At 49.5% G+C, this 17614-nt stretch overlaps 1 protein-coding gene across 2 annotated transcripts in view; it reads right to left on the bottom strand.

The window, feature by feature from the left end:
• Nucleotides 1-11952, bottom strand: part of RAB11FIP1 (RAB11 family interacting protein 1) — a 35397-nt gene extending 23445 nt beyond the window's left edge. For both annotated transcript variants that reach the window (XM_018042002.1, XM_018042003.1), the window contains exon 1: nt 11501-11952. In XM_018042002.1, the coding sequence (XP_017897491.1) occupies nt 11501-11877 (377 nt within the window). In that variant the 5' untranslated portion in view covers nt 11878-11952. The remainder of the gene's footprint in view (nt 1-11500) is intronic.

Below are 17614 nucleotides of genomic sequence, written 5' to 3'. Positions count from 1 at the left end.
CAGAAGCTAAGCAGTTTAACAGGTTTTGTTACTAACCAAGATAGCTGGTCCTCATTACCTAACTCTGAATACAGAATCACTGATCAGCCATTCTTGCCGCCCCACTCCCCTCCCCAGGTGGATTTTCCCATCTGCCCATCGCCAGCTACTTGGTGGTAAATTATGAAGATTGCAAATGGTTCGTTTTTGACCCTAATCCCTGAAACAGCCATTCTGCAGCACTGAAAGGCTATCTGTAGCCACCAAATTCAATCCTAAAAAGTTAGAAAATGATACGGGAAAGGAGAGATCATATAAAAAGCAGGTTGAAAACGCTTTTGATCTTCCCATACTATTTGCTCTACAGAAAGTCCCTTAGAAAGTAATTAAAGCAGGTTATAGGGAAAAAAACTTAACTGACTCTCTCTAATGCTAATTCAACCATTCCCTTTTGATGTATTTTCTTGAAGTCTTTTTCCTGCATGTTTTAACTGAGAGACATCAGACAAGTTACTTGACTTCTCTGGCTCCTCTGAAACAAAGTTAAAAGCACCTACGATAAGGTGCTTACAAAGGATGTTACAAAGATTGTGTGTGCTTAGTCGCTCAGTCCTGCCCGACTCTTTGCAACCCCATGGAGTGTAGCCCACCAGGCTCCTCTGGCCATGGGGATTCTCCAGGGAATAATACTGGAGTGGGTTGCCATGTCCTCCTCCAGGGGATCTTCCCAACCTAGGGATCGAACTCAGGTCTCCCACATTGCAAGGGGATTCTTTACCACCTGAGCTTAAATGGCTTAATATATGTAAACAGCTTAGCACAGTGCCTGGCACTTAATAAACACTTGGTGTTAGCTATGATCATGACTTGGTAATAACCAGAGAACACATGCAATTCTATTTGTAGTGTGTTAAATATAGCTCTCATACAGTCCCCACATCCACCATTTTTAATGGCTGCATGGTATTCGGGGAGTGCATGTATACCATTGTTCAGCCATGCACGTGGTTCTCAGAAGGGAATTTAAGATACCAACAGTTCAGACTGACGGTAGTCCTAGGGATCCAGACTGACACCATCAAACACAAATAACAATGATTTGCATTTGAAGGGAGTGGAGAAAAAACTCAATTATAAAATTAGTTTGTATGATACAATTTCCAAAATTAAAAAGCAGATATGATATTTCAAAATATCATGTTGTTGCTCAGTCGATCAGTCGGGTCCGACTCTTTGCAACCCCATGGACTGCAGCATGCCAGGCTTCCCTGTCCTTCATGAAGTGAAGTGAAGTGAAGTGATCAGTATGTAATCCTGTAATTTATCATGAGATTTAATGACCCTCAGAACTCTTCAGAACTTCTACGGAACTTCTACGGAGGTGGGAGAGAGAAGAAACAGAGGGTCCCCAAATGATTTCAGGCACATGCCAAGATGACCTAACTGGCTGACGTGTAAGGATCAAGGCATATTTTCTAAGTTGAAAGCAATACTCCACTCCTTGTAGGTAAAGACTACAGGAAATAACCAAGCATCAGTATTTTAAGATTCGCTAAGAATTAGAAAAATTGACACATTTATAAACAGGCAGTCTGCCACTCCTCCTATCATCTAGTTACCAATGTTCTACTTGACCATATCGTAAAAAGCCACAAATGTTAATGTTCTAGCACCAGATCGGGTATCTTGCCTTTTGCCTCAAGGATTTCTTTGGAAGGAATGATGCTAAAGCTGAAACTCCAGTACTTTGGCCACCTCATACGAAGAGCTGACTCATTGGAAAAGACTCTGATGCTGGGAGGGATTGGGGGCAGGAGGAGAAGGGGACGACAGAGGATGAGATGGCTGGATGGCATCATGGACTCAATGGCCGTGAGTTTGAGTGAACTCCGGGAGTTGGTGATGGACAGGGAGGCCTGGCGTGCTATGATTCATGGGATCGCAAAGAGTCGGGCACAACTGAGCGACTGAACTGAACTGAACTGAATGTATTTTATGTGATCTGCCAAAGAAGGGTCTCCGTGGGGTCCTTTGTCACTCAGGCACAGAGACCCTTAAGGATGGAAAAAGGAAATGAGATGGTCTGGTTCACCACCCCCTGGCCAGGACAAAAGAAACAAACTTCAGCACAGTAGACATCAAAGAGCTTTCGGTCCTCTCTCAGCCCCCTAGACAGACACACTTCTTTCCTTGGGAACCCCTGGTGGGGAGGGTGTGTGTTAGTCACTCAGTTGTGTCCAACGACTCTTTGTGACCCCACGGACTGGGGCCCCGCCAGGCTCCTCCATCCGTGGGATTCTCCAGGCAAGAATACTGGAGTGGGTTGCCATTTCCTTCCCCAGGGGATCTTCCCGACCCAGGGATCGAACCTGGGTCTCCCGCATCGCAGGCAGAATCTTTACCATCTGAGCCACCAGGGGAGACTCTGCTTCCTGGTGGGGAAGCAGAGCATCTGACTCATCTGGTTATCAAGGTGAGTCCCAAGGAAGAGGGGAAAAGAAAACACATACTGAGAGCATTTCAAAATCCAGTTCTAACAACAAACTTCAGTAAGAATGCCCAGTGCTGGGGGAGGCGGCACCCTTGAAGAAACAGCCCTGGGGCCCACCTGTCCCTCACACAGGACACGGTACTCCGGATTACAAGAGGCCTTTTCAGACCAGGCCTTCTGGAGGCCGTGGTGGCTCTCCCTGGGCTAGCCACATCTCTTTTAATAAACAAGAAGTTTAAAAATGAAGCGTGCAGCCGTCACACCTCTAGAAAGTTTTTCTGGCATTTCTTATAAAACCTGTTCCCTCAGCTCCACTAGGGAGGGCAGCGTTCAGGAAAAGACACTTAATTCCAGCTGCCTTTTTTCTCCCCATGGGCACATTCCTAAATGTGTCCCTCAGGGACACCCTGGAGACGAGAGCCCTTGATTTCTCTCTAACAGATTATCTACACGCCTCTCACTGCAGGAAAGGAATTTCTCATCTCATTAGTGCCTAAAAGCGGCTCCTTTGCCAAAGGCACCAGCGAGCCCCCGAGCTGCAGGTGACCTGCTTCTCCCAGGTGACCTGCTTCTCTGGTGCTAAGCAAGCCAGACCCCAAGTTCACACCGAGGCCACCCTTCATCTCTAATCTACTCGGCTAAATGTAAAATGGCTTAAAACTCAACTTTCAAAAACCTAAGATCATGGCATCTGGTTCCATCACTTCATGGCAAAACAGAAGGGGAAAAAGTGGAAACAGTGACAGATTTTATTTTCTTGGGCTCCAGAATCACTGCAGATGGTGACTGCAGCCATGAAATTAAAAGAAGCTTGCTCCTTGGAAGAAAAGTTATGAGAAACCCAGACAGCATATTACAAAGCAGAGATATCACTTTGCTGACAAAGGTCCAAATAGCTAAAGCTATGGATTTTCCAGTAGTCATGCATGGATGGATGTGAGAGTTGGACCATAAAGAAGGACGAGGGCCGAAGAATTGATGCTTTCAAACTGCGGTGTTGGAGAAGCCTCTTGAGAGTCCCTTTGGACTGCAAGGAGATCAAACCTGTCAATCCTAAAGGAAATCAACCCTGAATATTTATTGAAAGGATTGATGCTAAAGGTGAAGCTCCAATACTTTGGCCACATGATGTAAAGAGCTGACTCACTGGAAAAGACCCTGATTCTGGGAAAGATTGAAGGTGGGAGGAGAAGGGGGAGACAGAGGATGAGATGGTTGGATGGCATCACCGACTCAATGGACATGCAACTGAGCAAACTCCGAGAGTTGATGGTGGACGGGGAGGCTTGGGGTGCTACAGTCCATGGGGTTGCAAAGAGTTGGGCACGACTGAGCAACTGAACGACAACAACAAATTTTTGAAATTAGAACACTAATATTAAACTTCTTGTTTATTACAAGAGACGTGGCTACCCTGGGGAGAACCACCACGGCCAACAGAAGGCCTGGTCTGAAAAGGTCTCTTGTGATTCTCTTGTGATCCTCTTGTGAGTACCGTGTCCTATGTGAGGGACAGGCTGTTTCTTCAAGGGTGCTGCCTCCCACAGCACCAGGCTGTAGGGTTTCCTCTTACACGAAAGGAACTCTTCTTTCTTACTGAAGTTTGTTGTTAGAATAGGATTTTGAAATGCTCTCGGTATATGGGTTTTCTTTTTTCCTCCTTGGGACTCACCTTAACCAAAAGAGTCAGATGCTCTGCTTCCCCACCAAGAAGCAGAGTCTTCCCTGGTGGCTCAGACGGTAAAGATTCTGCCTGCAATGCGGGAGACCCAGGTTCGATCCCTGGGTCGGGAAGATCCCTTGGAGAAGGGAATGGCAACCTACTCCAGTATTCTTGCCTGGAGAATCCCATGGACAGAGGAGCCTGGTGGGGCCCCAGTCTGTGGGGTAGAAGTGTTTAACAAAGATTAAACACTTCTCCACATCCCACGGGCAAATGACTGCCTGCCCTATGTCTCCAAGGACTGTAACCACTTACTTGCCCGTTCAGAGATGTCAGAACACCTGGGCTGGGTCACACAGCAAATGAAGAGATGGAAGTGGGCCCTGGACAAGGGGAAAGAGGGCCAGCTGGCCTGGTCTCCTGCTGGGCCAGCTGCGGCACGAGGTCCGACCTAGGACACCTTCAGGGAAGCACAACCCGCTCACCAAGTATTTCCACACAGATGCTGGTTTCCTTCAAAGGCTGATCAAGGTTCTGGTTGTTAACCCTGTTGGAATTCAAAGGCCCTGAGGCTTAGAGATACAAGTAGGTTCTGAACCAAAGGCCACCCAGGGCCTGGTTGTGAGATGAAATAAGGCCTTAAATGCCTCATCTAGAGCTAAACCACGGCCAGCATCCTTCCCAATGTACAGGGTGAGAAGCAGCTTTCTCAGACATAGAGCAATTAAAAACCAGAGCAGCGAAATGGAGACCAAAGATTATTGTCCAGGGGGACGGAAGGATGATGTCAGCAAATACAGGTTGGAGCTGATGACAGTTTAATAAGCACGTGTATTGTTTTTAATGTCATCATAACATTTTTAAGTTAATAACTACAATTAAAATGACAGAGATACTATTTATAAAAAACCTTCCTCTGATGGTGGTTGTAGATATACAACAGAGGTCTTTGTAACCAAAGGGAAGTTAAGCCAAACAAGGCTCTTTTGTACATTCACCTTCCCCTGATGAGAAAAACCTTTACATGGTTGGAATGGTTGACTTACTTGCCTCCAAAGCTGTGTTTTTCATTGACGGGTTTACTTCCCCTCGTGTTGTGTATCATTTATTTTTTCTTTTCTTGGTCCTCTGTTCCTTGTGGCAGTGACTCCACCCGCCGTGTTGGCGCAACCGGTGAGGTCACATCAGTTACGCTATTACAGAACAAAGACTTGGCCTGTGCTAAAACTGCAAACACTTCAGGACACACATGTACACGCCCTGGTTTCGACGGGGTTTCCTACTCATTTGCTCCAATGGAAGACTCGACACACAGGCCTCATGGCCCATGTTGTCTTTGCCAAGACATGTTGACCTCACTCTTGTATCACGGTGACTGCTGGGGAAAGCAAGCCGTCACCGTTTCCTGGTTCACGTTCAACAGCAAGTTCTCCTTATTTTATTTGTTCGTTCTTATCACTTCCTCTCACTCTCCCCCACCCACATCCAATCCACCACCAGTAAGGCCAACTGAACCTCGGAAATATTTCTGAAAGCCACCCACCTCTGTCCATGCCCACGCCTGTCACCCTACTCCTGCCACAGCCTCCCAGCCCACCTGTCAGGTTCCAGGCTAAACCTGCTCCAAATCTGCTCTACATCAGATAGCCAGACTTTCATAAACTGGATCACGTCACCCCTCTGCTTTCAACGCTCAGCGGTTTCCATTGCTCTTAAAGGAGGCCCGGCCTTCCTCTTCAGCCTCAACCTAGGCAACCTCTCCAGCTTCCCAGGTCTTCCTGCCTCAGGGCCTTGCACAGGCTGCTCCCCTTCCTCTACTTTTCACTGGAAAAATTCCTCCAGGTCTCTGCCTCAGAGAGGCCATCTGCAATCTTTGCTCTTTTCTCTTATGATACCCTGTTCTCTTCCTCTACCACACTCATCGCAGCACAAGATTACTCATCTTTGTGTTCATCTGTGTTCAGTCGCTAAGTTGTGTCTGACTCTTTGAGACCCTGTGGACTGCAGCACACCGGACCTCTCTGTCTTTCACTATCTCCCAGAGTTTGCTCCAATTCATGTCCATTGAGTCGGTGATGCCATCCAACTATCTCATCCTCTGTCACTCCCTTATATTCTTGCCCTCAGTCTTTCCCAGCAGCAGGGTCTTTTCCACTGAGTCAGCTTGTCGCATCAGGTAGCCAAAGTATTAAAGCTTCAGCTTCAGCATCAGTCCTTCCAATGAATATTCATGGTGTGTTTACTGTCTATCTCCCCAGAAGGCTCTGGGCTTCCTGAAAGCAGGGATCACCGTTTATGCTGTCTACCCAGTGCCTCAAAAATAGTAGGTATTAAAAAGTAATTACCAAAAATATGGATGAACTTTAAAAACAAGGGGGAGAAAGGCAGTGAGAACTTTCCGCATTGCTAACTGAATGCCTTGTAAATGAAATCACCATCAAATCATATCACAAAAAGCACACCTTTCACATCACAGGAACCGTGACTGTGATGCACCCTCCCCTTTTGAGTCACTCCATTCCCCTGCTGTGAACAGGCTGGAGTTACTTCTTCCAGAGCCCATAGATCAGCCGGTGACTGTGACCACCCCCCCCTTTTGAGTCACTCCATTCCCCTGCTGTGAACAGGCTGGAGTTACTTCTTCCAGAGCCCATAGATCAGCCGTCCTGGACACTGAGCTATCAGTTTCCTATACTGGGTGGGAGGGGTCTCTGCCAGTTTGGAGGTGGGAGGGTTTCCAGTAAAGCCCCAATGTCATCTTTAAGACGAATCTCAAAAAAACAAAAATACTTAACCAGTAACAGCATTGCTCAAATTTTCCAGTCCATTACAAAAAGCCGAAAAGTGCTTAGGAAACCCAGAGGTATTCTATTAAGTGCAAACACTGACGGCTCAGAGTTGTGAAGCTGAGATCTCTGTGCTCATCTGCAACTTCTCTGCCTCCCACTCTCCCAGAAAAACAATGGTCTCACCCTTCTTCTTAATCACCTGAATTTCCTTTGGTAACATATTACACCATCTTACTACACTTACAGTTCTTCAAAATGTCTAATCTTTACAGTATCCAAATCCGTTCATATGCAACCAAATTCTCTTTTGAATCTTTGAGAAAGATGAGAAAATGACCCTCCATCTTTCACTCTCTCTCCATATCTGAAAGGCTATTGTGGTATCAAATTTCATCCTATCTGGTTACACAATGGCCTTCCAGTCACCAGCCTCAATATTTATTTTAATCTGTCTTTAAGCGATTACTGCCCCCATTTTTATTGCTGTTGGTATTCTTAAAAGATGCTTGGTTGTGAGTTTGGTGTTTTTGGTCCAATCTAGGACCCTTAGCTACTCAAGACCAGACAGCAGAGGAGACCACATGTTGATCCCCTTACTCTGCCTCTCAGAGTCATGTCTGTTTCATGATCACGGGACTTAACTGATTTCCATTTAACCAAAGCTCCTCAGCTGAGACCACAGAGAAGTATGGATGAGTCTGCCCTCTGTATCCACAGGTCCTCAGATTCAACCAAAATATAAATATCTCAAAAATATTCAAGAAAAAAACTCCAGAAAACTCCAAAAAGCAAAACTTGGATTCATGCACTGGCAACTATTTATATAGCATTTCCATGGTATTTACAACTATTTACAAGAAGCCTGGCATGCTGCAGTCCATGGGTTTGTAAAGAGTTAGACACAACTGAGCCACTGAACGACATGGCATATATATCATATTAGGTATTATAAGTAATCTAGAGATGATTTAAAGTATACAGGAGGATGTACAAAGGTTATACACAAATATGAAGCCATTTTATATAAGGGGCTTCAGCATCCACAGATTGTGGCATTGGTGGGGGAGCTGGAACCACTCACCCTTGGATATGAGGGACAATGCATTAATATCAGTGCAAAATCAGTTTATTTTGATTTCTTCTTACCTAAAGGGGCCACGCACTCTTCCCTATTAAGTGGATCGTATCTATATGTCCATCTCTGTCTAGTGTTTTAAAGATATGTATTATCACACTGCAGCCATGAAATTAAAAAACACTTACTCCTTGGAAGAAAAGCTATAACCAACCTAGACAGCATATTAAGAAGCAGAGATATTACTTTGCCAACAAAGATCCATCTAGTCAAAACTATGGTTTTTCCAGTTGTCATGTATGGATGTGAAAGTTGGACCATAAAGAAAGCTGAGCGCCAAAGAATTGATGTTTTTAAACTGTGGTGTTGGAGCAGACTCTTGTGAGTCTCTTGGAAGGCAAGGAGATCCAACCAGTCCATCCTAAAGGAAATCAGTCCTGAATATACATTGGAAGGACTGATGCTGAAGCTGAAATTCCAATACTTTGGCCACCTGATGCAAAAAAATGACTCAGTGGAAAAGAACCCGAGGCTGGGAAAGATTGAAGGCGGTAGGAGAAGGGGATGACAGAGGATGAGATGGTTGGATGGCATCACCAATTCTGTGGACATGAGTTTGAGTAAGCTCCGGGAGTTGGTGACGGTCAGGGAAGCCTGATGTGCTGCAGTCCATGGGGTCGCAAAGAGTCAGACAAAGCTGAACGACTGAACTGAACTGAACTGAACTGATCATCACCCTAATCTGAGGTCGGCAAAATCTGAGTCATTACAAAAGCATAGTCTCTTGATTCCAAATATGTGATATGTGGGGTCTTAATAAGAGGACAAATGAAAATATCAGCACAGTTAGCTCTTAACACCTTGAGTTTTAACTTCTGGATCACAACTGTTTTCTGTAAAGATTAACATACATGCAGACGCGCGCACACACACACACACACACACACATAAAACTACAGGCCAAGATGTGAGCTTTTCTTTTGATTTTGATTTTAATGTCTAAGGTAAAGTCAAGCCATTAATAACCATTCAAATGATCCTCCTAGCCCAACCAGTTTCTTTCTGTTAAACTTCCACCTAACAGTGTATATCTCATGCTACAAATCGCAGCTATCTTGAGCACCCGAGTGACATAGCAGGATACCAGACAGGCCTGGTTCAACTGAGTTCCCCCAGCATTTTGGAAAGTCCCAGGAAGTGACAGATGGAAAGCTTGCGATTTTGCCTACTGCTGGAGGAGCGAAGAAGGCTTCCTTTGTAGTTATTAAGAAATCAGCTAAGCACGGTTTTCCTACAAGCTGATATTGTGACTAAGTGGTCACAAGCTCATATAATAGGGACAGGAGTAATCACCAAGGTTTAGAATTACATCAGAGAGGATGAGAAAAATGAAGGCGCAGAGACTGAACCCTTCCTGAAATAGGGAACTTGAGGAGGTTTTCGTTCCTCCCAAAGCAGTAACAGGACCTTTTGAATCTACACATGGGGTTCCATTAATCCAGGAATCCAGAAACATCTTATAAATATCAGCTAAGTCTGGCCACAAGCTCCACCTGTACATGGGGAAACTTGGGTATTTAGAGACGGAGCATCCTGAAGCCCAACAATGAGTCAGGGCCAGAGTGGGCACCAGACCCAGAGATCTGGAATCCCTATCTCTAGCAGGGAGATCCAATCTACTTTTCAAGGGAATAAGAAGAAACAGACGGTAGAGACAGACATGATATCCACACATTTGGGATGGGACAAGGCAAAGGACAGTAAATCCAAGGCCCCAAATGTCATTTAATCAAGCAGAAAGTTAGGACTGCTTCGGCCCCTGGTTAGCAAAGATGCTGCTGCTCACCTTACAGCTTGTAAGCTGATGCCACAAAGATACCCCATCCATCCTCACCTCTAGGCTCTCCCTTTTTATCTGATTCAAGCTCAGAAATGCCTGTTGATCTTTGGCTGGATAAAGGAAGCAGTGATAACATTTGCAAGAACCTACAGAAAAGAGTCTGGTAACAGCAAATCTTCTGGCTCTTCCTGCTTCCTCCCCAAGGGAAAGTTAAAATACCACGTATATCTAAAACATACAGCGTGAATCAGAGTGCTTCATAAACCACAGAAGTTAGGTGATAACATGACTAGCATATTTAAGGTCCAGCAAAGCAACCAATTAAGCTAAGCGAGGCTGTGTGTGTGTGTGTGCTCAGTCATGCCCAACTTTTGTGGGACCCCACGGACTGTAGTCCACCAGGCTCCTGTGTCCATGGGATTTCTGGGCAAAAATACTGGAGTGGGTTACCATTTCCTTCTCTAGGGGATCTTCCCCACCCAGGGATAGAACCTGCATCTCCTGCCTTGGCAGGTGAATTCTTTACTGCTGAACCAGAGAGGAAGCTCTAAGGGAGGCTAGCTCTGGGTATACCAGATGAGCATAATCAAATGTTCCATTCCAAACACTGAGAGAACACAAACGATTAACAGTTCAGAATGCACAGGGGTTTGCTTTGCTTTCCCTGAAGGAGTGTGATACCCTAACACAAACATCCTAAGGAGAGAGGGGAGCTACAGGTGGGCAGCCATCCTGCCCCCCCAACCCCCTCCCCCCTCCACTCAGTAGGACCAGAGAGAACTTTGCAAACTCCAGAGCGAAATAAGGCCTACTTTTCAGTTCAACCTGGCCAACCGCAGGCCCTGGTTCCAGCCATCACTGGGAAATCCTTACTAATTTGGTGCCGAGGGCAAACATGGTTAGTGTATTTCAGTCTGAAAGTTAAGACCAAACTGTTCTAGCATTCCTAGAGGAGGAGAGGAAGGAGGGAGGGGCAAATTCTCCCGATCGACCCTTAAGGCGTTGGTGAGATGGGGGTAGGGGATAGCCCTCGCTGGGCAGCCCCGGTTCCCCTTTCCCCACCCCTCACCCACACCCACCCAGCACAGTAACGCCCCCAGCTCGGCCCCTGAGCGAGGCTCTAGGGCTTTGGTGTCAGTGGATCTAACTGCTCCAGTTGGTTTTCCCAGTGCCCCGGCCCAGCCATTCACAGCTCGATGTCCAGTACAATGAAATACCCAGGAGGCTTTACACGTAAGCTGATGCCTACATCAAATATACACAGCTACTCAGCTAATAAGAGGAATTCGTCAGCCCACACATAGTTTCAATTCATCAAAAATTCATGAAGTGATTACTAAATGCCAGACGCTGAGCTCCGTCCAGCAGATTCAAAAAAAAAAAAAAAAAAAAATCCCTAAGTACCGGAACCCACCTACTGGGAGAGCCGGGGCAGGACACCCAAGAAGGAGAAGCTAGGCGAGAATCCTAGAACCGGCCGAGCGGGTGGGAGGATTGGGGGGAGAGATTCGGGGGGGGGGGGATTGGGGGGTCCCCCTCTGCAAAGGCGTGGCCCCGGCTGTCCCCTTGGGGAGACACATTCTGGAAGGGTCTCGGCGCTCCGGCCAGGCTTCGTGCTCGCTCCGCCCGTCTCCCCGCGCTCGCCACCCGCCCGCACACTCACTGGGTCCTCCGGCGGCCCTGGTCCTGGTGCAGCCCCCGCAGGTCCACCTCGGCGCGGCCCAGGAACTTGTCGAGGCCGAGCAGCGCGCGGTGCAGCACGGTGAGCTGCAGGGTGGCGGCGGCGGCGGGCGCGGCCTCAGCCGACAGCAGCGGCGGCAGCTCGAAGGTGGCCTCTTCGCGCCACACGGGCGCGCCCAGGCTGCGCTCCGACACCGAGGTGGCGTACTTCTCCTTGCCCACCTGGATCACCGCATACGCGTCGCTCGTGCCCCCGGGACCCTTGGCCCTCAACCCCCGCGCCTGCAGTACCGTCACCTGCACGTGCGTCGGGGACCACACGGCCCCGGGGCCCCGGCCCGCCGAGGCTGCCAGGGACATGGTGACGGTTCTGCGACCCAACCGAAAAGTAAGGAGGTGATCGCCGCAACCGGCGGCCTCTACCGCCCGCCCCAGTCGCCGCGGCCTCTTTAAGGCTTCCGGTCACGCCCCCTCGGTGCCCCGCCTCAGCCAGGCCCCGCCCACCGCCCCACCTGCAGGACCTGGCCGACTCCGCCCCTTAGGGCCCGGGTTGGGCCGCGCGGGCGGGGGCGGGCCTTGGAGACTTCTACCCTAAGGGGTGGTCGGTTGTGTTCAGTTCACTCTCAGTGGTGTCCGATTCTGCGACCCCATGGACTGCAGCAGCCCGGGCTTCCCTGTCCATCACCAATTCCCGGAGCTTGCTCAACTCATGTCCGTGCAGTCGGTGATGCCCAGAGTTGATGCTAAGAGGTGGAAAGGTGTCCCCAACGGCCAAAGGTCGCCCAGCCCAACCGGATCTGGCCGGAGCAGCGATTAGGCGAGGCAGACCTCATTTCCAGTCTGGTCTTGCACTCTGGCAGGTGTTTGGCTTTGTACAGATTCCTTAGTTACCTTTGGGTCTCAGTTTCTTTATCTGTAAAATGAGAGAGCAACCACCTCAGAGACTGCTGTTAAAAAAAAAAAAAAGTCATGTTACCTGGCACAGGGCGAGTTCTCAATAAATGGTAGATATGAGGATGAGTGGTAAAGTATCCGCGTGCAGCGCAGGAGACGCAGGTTCGATCCCTGGGTGGGGAAGATCCCCTGGAGCAGGAAATGGCAACCCACTCAGTATTCCTGCCTGGGAAGTCCTATGGACAGAGGAGACTGGAGTCCAAGGGGTCGCAAAAGTGTCGGACACGACTTAGCGACTAAAGAACGAAAACAATGCGAACGACTGCGAAGGCGATCCCAGATTCGTTGCTCTTCCTACTTTGGCCGCTGGGGCCATTACTCTGGGGGAAAGTCGGTCCGGGGAGGGTGCCAGGTGGGTGGCAATTGATGAGGATGTTCTGAAGGCCTGAAAAGGGGAAGCAGGGGGCACCTGTGGTGGCTTGGGAGCGTTCTACTTTGCCCTACCCTCACCAAATAAGGTGAGGCCGAGAGGCTAAGTCGGGAAGGGGACTAAAGGAGGAACTGGAAATGGGATTGCCACACGGACCTCCTCGGGAGCAGAGGCCCTCCCTCCACCCCCACCCGCGCAGTTCCCCATTTCTCCTCGCTGGACCCTCTGCAGTCTCTCCTCGCTCTTTAACCCTGGACTCTCGATCAGGCACTTCCTGGTTCGCAGTTTCCTTTAGATTGGCGATTCCCTTCATTTCCAATATCCTGGGGACTCAAGTATCTATTGAGCATCAGATTGCAGAGGTCGCAGAAGGTTTTTAGATTTTAGAGTTAAGGAAAGGCCCAGAAGTGATTTGTTCAAGGCCCTACAGCAGAACCAGGACTAGAGCCCGGGGTGTCTGACTCCCATCCAGTGTGTTTGCTGTATCCCTTACTTCTCCCAGATCCTCAGAACCCGGATCTTGGACTGCTGTCTGTAGGCTCCTTTCCTCTTGAGCCACACTGCACATTGCCTGCTGGGAATTCTGCAACATTACCTCCCCATCAACTGCGTTAACCTCAGACTTAACAGATATTCAAGGCATTCCTATGTGGGCCCCACCCTGATTCCCTCTCCTCTATCTCCTGAATAAACTGTAGCCCAGATAAACTTCCCACTTCAGCCATTTACTCACTAGGCTGGCCCGCGGCTGCCCGGCACACCTCTCTCTCTGGCCAACCCACATCCTATCCACTGCAAAGCTTCACTCAGGTTTCTCCAAGCTTTTTCTTCCAACAGTCCTCTTCAGGGCAGAACCAGGTGGTGACTTGTCTCTTCCAGCAGAAACCTGGACACACAGTAGGTATTCAGGAAGTGCTACAAAATTGAAGAGTTGGCAAGTTATGCCAGTCAACCATGTTGTGCTTGCTTTTTACCATGTAAGAAATTAAAAGATGGGGACTTCCCTGGTGGTCCAGAGGCTAAGGACCACCTGCAAATGCTGGTGGCCTGGGTTTGATCCCTGGTCAGGGAACTAAATCCTGCATGCCACAACTAAAGATCAAAGATCCTGCTTGCTGCAACTAAGACCTGGTGCAGCCAAATAAATAAAAATTTTTAAAAAAGAAAGAGAAATTAGAAGACAGACATTTTGCCTCAGGTTTCCTCCTGAGAGGTGCTACAGTGTGGGAAAGGACTATTTAGCACATTGTAAATGTTTAACGGTGATCGGAAGGGGAAAGGAAAGGAGGTACCAGCCATCTAAGAGGCAGGAAAACCTAGCAGAACTCTGTTGTTTTAGTGCCATTTCCCCTGTGTGACAATCTGTTAACCTCATTCAACCTCGTGGCTCCAGTCATTACTTTGAAGATTTATTGAGAACTTACTTGGCACCCAGCATGTGCTGGGTGCTACTGACTGAGAGCACACAGTCCTTTCAATGAATCCTGGTCCCTCAGCTGCTGCTGCTGCTAAGTCGCTTCAGTCGTGTCCGACTCTGTGCGACCCCATAGACGGCAGCCCACCAGGCTTCCCCGTCCCTGGGATTCTCCAGGCAAGAACACTGGAGTGGGTTGCCATTTCCTTCTGCAATGCATGAAAGTGAAAAGGGAAAGTGAAGTCGCTCAGTTGTGTCCGACCCTCAGCGACCCCGTGGACTGCAGCCTTCCAGGCTCCTCCACCCATGGGATTTTCCAGGCAGGAGTACTGGAGTGGGGTGCCATTGGTCCCTCAGCACACCCTGACAAATGCTGTAAAGGGAGTCCTGTATCCATAAAATGCTTAGGGTATTTTGAGAAGATCGTGATTTCTCTAAGCTAGTGCATTTTTTTAAAATCGTAGTTTTTTACAATGTTGTGTTAATTTCTATTGTACTGGGAAGTAATTCAGTTATACACACATTCTTTTAAAAATATTCTTTGTTATGGTTTATCGTAGAATATTGAACATAGTTCCTCATGCTACACAGCAGGACCTTGTTTATCCATTCTAGATATAATACCTAACATGTATATAGTCAATTGATTTTTATGAAGGAAGTGACATTGAGCTGGGCCCTAAAGGAGATGGCAGATTTGACAGGCAGAGAAGGGAGCATGGAGGAAGGGCTTTTCAGGAGAGAACAGAGAGTCAAAGCAAAAGTGTGGGGGCCAGGGTACCCCGCTGGGGCTGGACTGTGGGATGCTTTAGGAGGACCCTGTGGATGGGTGAGGGAGATAAGACAGCCCTGATAGATCAGCCCAGATTGTGCGGACTGTGGGCACCAGGCTAAGGAGGGTGCACAGAGTGCTGGACCAGGTGAGCAGGCCTCCAGAGGACTTTGAGCAGTGGTGTGATCAGCCCTTAAGGCAGTTATGAGCAGAAGCAGCCCAGCAGCCAATAGCAGAGCAGGTCACAGCCAGATACCTGCCTTCGGGACTTCCTGCCTCTGGCTGTATTTCACCCCACCTCTGATCCATCCATGGAGACGATTCTAAGTTGTGGGCGTGTACTCAGTCACACAGATGTGTCTGACTCTGCCACCCCATGGACTGCAGCCCGCGAGGCTTCTCTGTCCATGGGATTTTCCATGGCAAGACTACTGGAGTGGGTTGCCATTTCCTCCTTCGGGAGATCTTCCCAACTCAGGGATCAAACCCCTGTCTCCTGCATTGACAGATGGGTTCTTTACCACTGAGCTACCTGGGAAGCCAGTTGTACTGATTAGATAACTCATACCATGCTCCCCTCTGGTTGCCCTGCCTATCCCCTGCTCCCCTACGTTGCACCTGGACAAAGAGATTTGACATCAAAACTGACCCTGGTAGTCAAGGTTTTCATCTCCGGCCTCCCCTCCTCCCCCACCCTCATGAGGTTACAGCCGCCCCCACAGGAGACAGAATCAGGAATGAAACCCAGCAGGACAGCCCCACAGGCTGAGTAGGACTCCGAAGCATCGCTTCCCTTCAGGGAAAAGAGTCGAGGACAGAGAGAGGGGGTGGGGGAGGGGAGGAGAAACCTGATGACCTCATGTGTTTGGGTTTCTGTCAGACACAAATAGTCTCTGTGGTTAAACAGAAGCGGGAGGCTGGGGGAGAAGAGGGCAGCCTGGCTACCCCCTAAAACTCCCCTCAAGATCCTTCTCTCTAGACGCCGGACACGGGCAGGGGTTAACTCAGAGGAGGGGGAGGCCGGAGTTGGAAACCCGTCAGAGGAGAGATGTCAAGAGGTCCAGCCCAGGGTGTGCTTCGGAGCTGGCTTCCTGCCCTCCACATGCCTCGGGGTGACTTATTCCCCTCCTCCAGGCTGAGCACATTGTCGATCGAGGCCATCCAGAGTACAAGAGGCTGTCTTCCTCCGGCTTAATAGACCCAGAGTCCAGGTGTGGAGGCGAGGGCCCCAGCAACAAGAGCAAGGCCGGCGTCAGGCCTGTGCCCCCCAGTCCCCGGCCCGCTGACCCCTGGCCGGCTCACTGGATTCCCCAGTGTTTGTAAACACCTCCCACGCCCGCCCGGGTGTGGAGGAGGGTTGGCTGCTCTTCCCTCTCACTCCGCCTGCCCGGTGCTCTGACGGGGAGAGGAAGGCGGTTCAACAGACAAGGTGCCTGGCAGGTTGGACTGGCCGGGTCAGCCGCTTGTGTTCCCAGAGCAGCAGAGCAGAGAGGCCCGGGGCCTCTCCCTGGGCAGTGCCAGGCTTTGCAGTGGGTCTCCAGCACAGATCTGCTCTTCCGCTCGGCTGGAAGGCTCTCTCTTTGTAAGATATTGTGCAGGTCCGGGCCAGGTGGGAGGCAGGGCCTGGGAACCACAATCGTCACCACCCTGTTAACTTTGGCCTCCCCCTCACCCCCAACTCCTGTCCCCTTGGCATCCCCCAGCAGCAGGAGCACGACCTCAGAAGTCGTCCTGGGGACCCTGGATGCGCCAAGGTGCTTGCCCCCCACGGAGGATGAGGCAGGGGCTGGCAGGGCTGTGGGTCTTTCTCCTCCACCTCAGTCTCTGGGGTGTGGCGACAGCTGTCCACACACATGACTCACACCCTGGGCGCCGCCCAAACAGCCCTCTGGCTTCTCCTGCCCACTCGGTGGACAGAGTTTCCTTCAGAGAAGCAAGCGCCCTTTCTGGAGTCAGTGAGCACCACACTCAGGCTCTTTTCCCTGTGCCCAGGGGGCTGGGAGGAGGTTGAAACCATGGCCAAAGTACCATTTCCCTCCAATCTCCACGACAGTGGTACTTGGTTTAACAAAGCTTGCCTCACCGATAAAGCAAACGTATAGCGTTTCCAACTTGTCAGGTCCCTTCAAAAAAGGCCCCCAGACCCTGCCGCTGAAAGACTACAAGGAATGTCCAGCCCTCCCCTTCCCCCTTTCTGCACAAAGCTTTCTTTCCCTCCTGCCTTTTCTGCCCACACGAAGGCATGCAGGATCTTGGTGCCCAACCAGGGACTGAACCCCTGCCCCCTGCAGTGAAGTGTGGAGTCTTAACTACTGGATCACCAGGGAATTCTCTCTAGCTTATTTCAGGGCTTCCCTCTGAGTACAGCACCAGGTTCCAATGAGTTTCTCTCCTTAAAAGCCTCCTGCTTCCTGGCCTCCATCATACATACCTCTTACAGAGCTCTGTGCCTCTTTGGGAAATCCTATTCCTTACCCATCCTAAGATGGGTAACACCACTCCTAAGTCTGAATCATGCACCCTGGAGTAGCATTCCCACCCCAACTATCCACACTCCAGGTTTGGAGGATGCCTTTAGCCAGGAAGT

This window comes from Capra hircus, chromosome 27 (assembly GCF_001704415.2).
Source record: "Capra hircus breed San Clemente chromosome 27, ASM170441v1, whole genome shotgun sequence".
Taxonomy (NCBI): Eukaryota; Metazoa; Chordata; class Mammalia; order Artiodactyla; family Bovidae; genus Capra; species Capra hircus.
The sequence above is the reverse complement of the archived record's forward strand: the minus strand, read 5'-3'. Positions and strand labels throughout refer to the sequence as shown.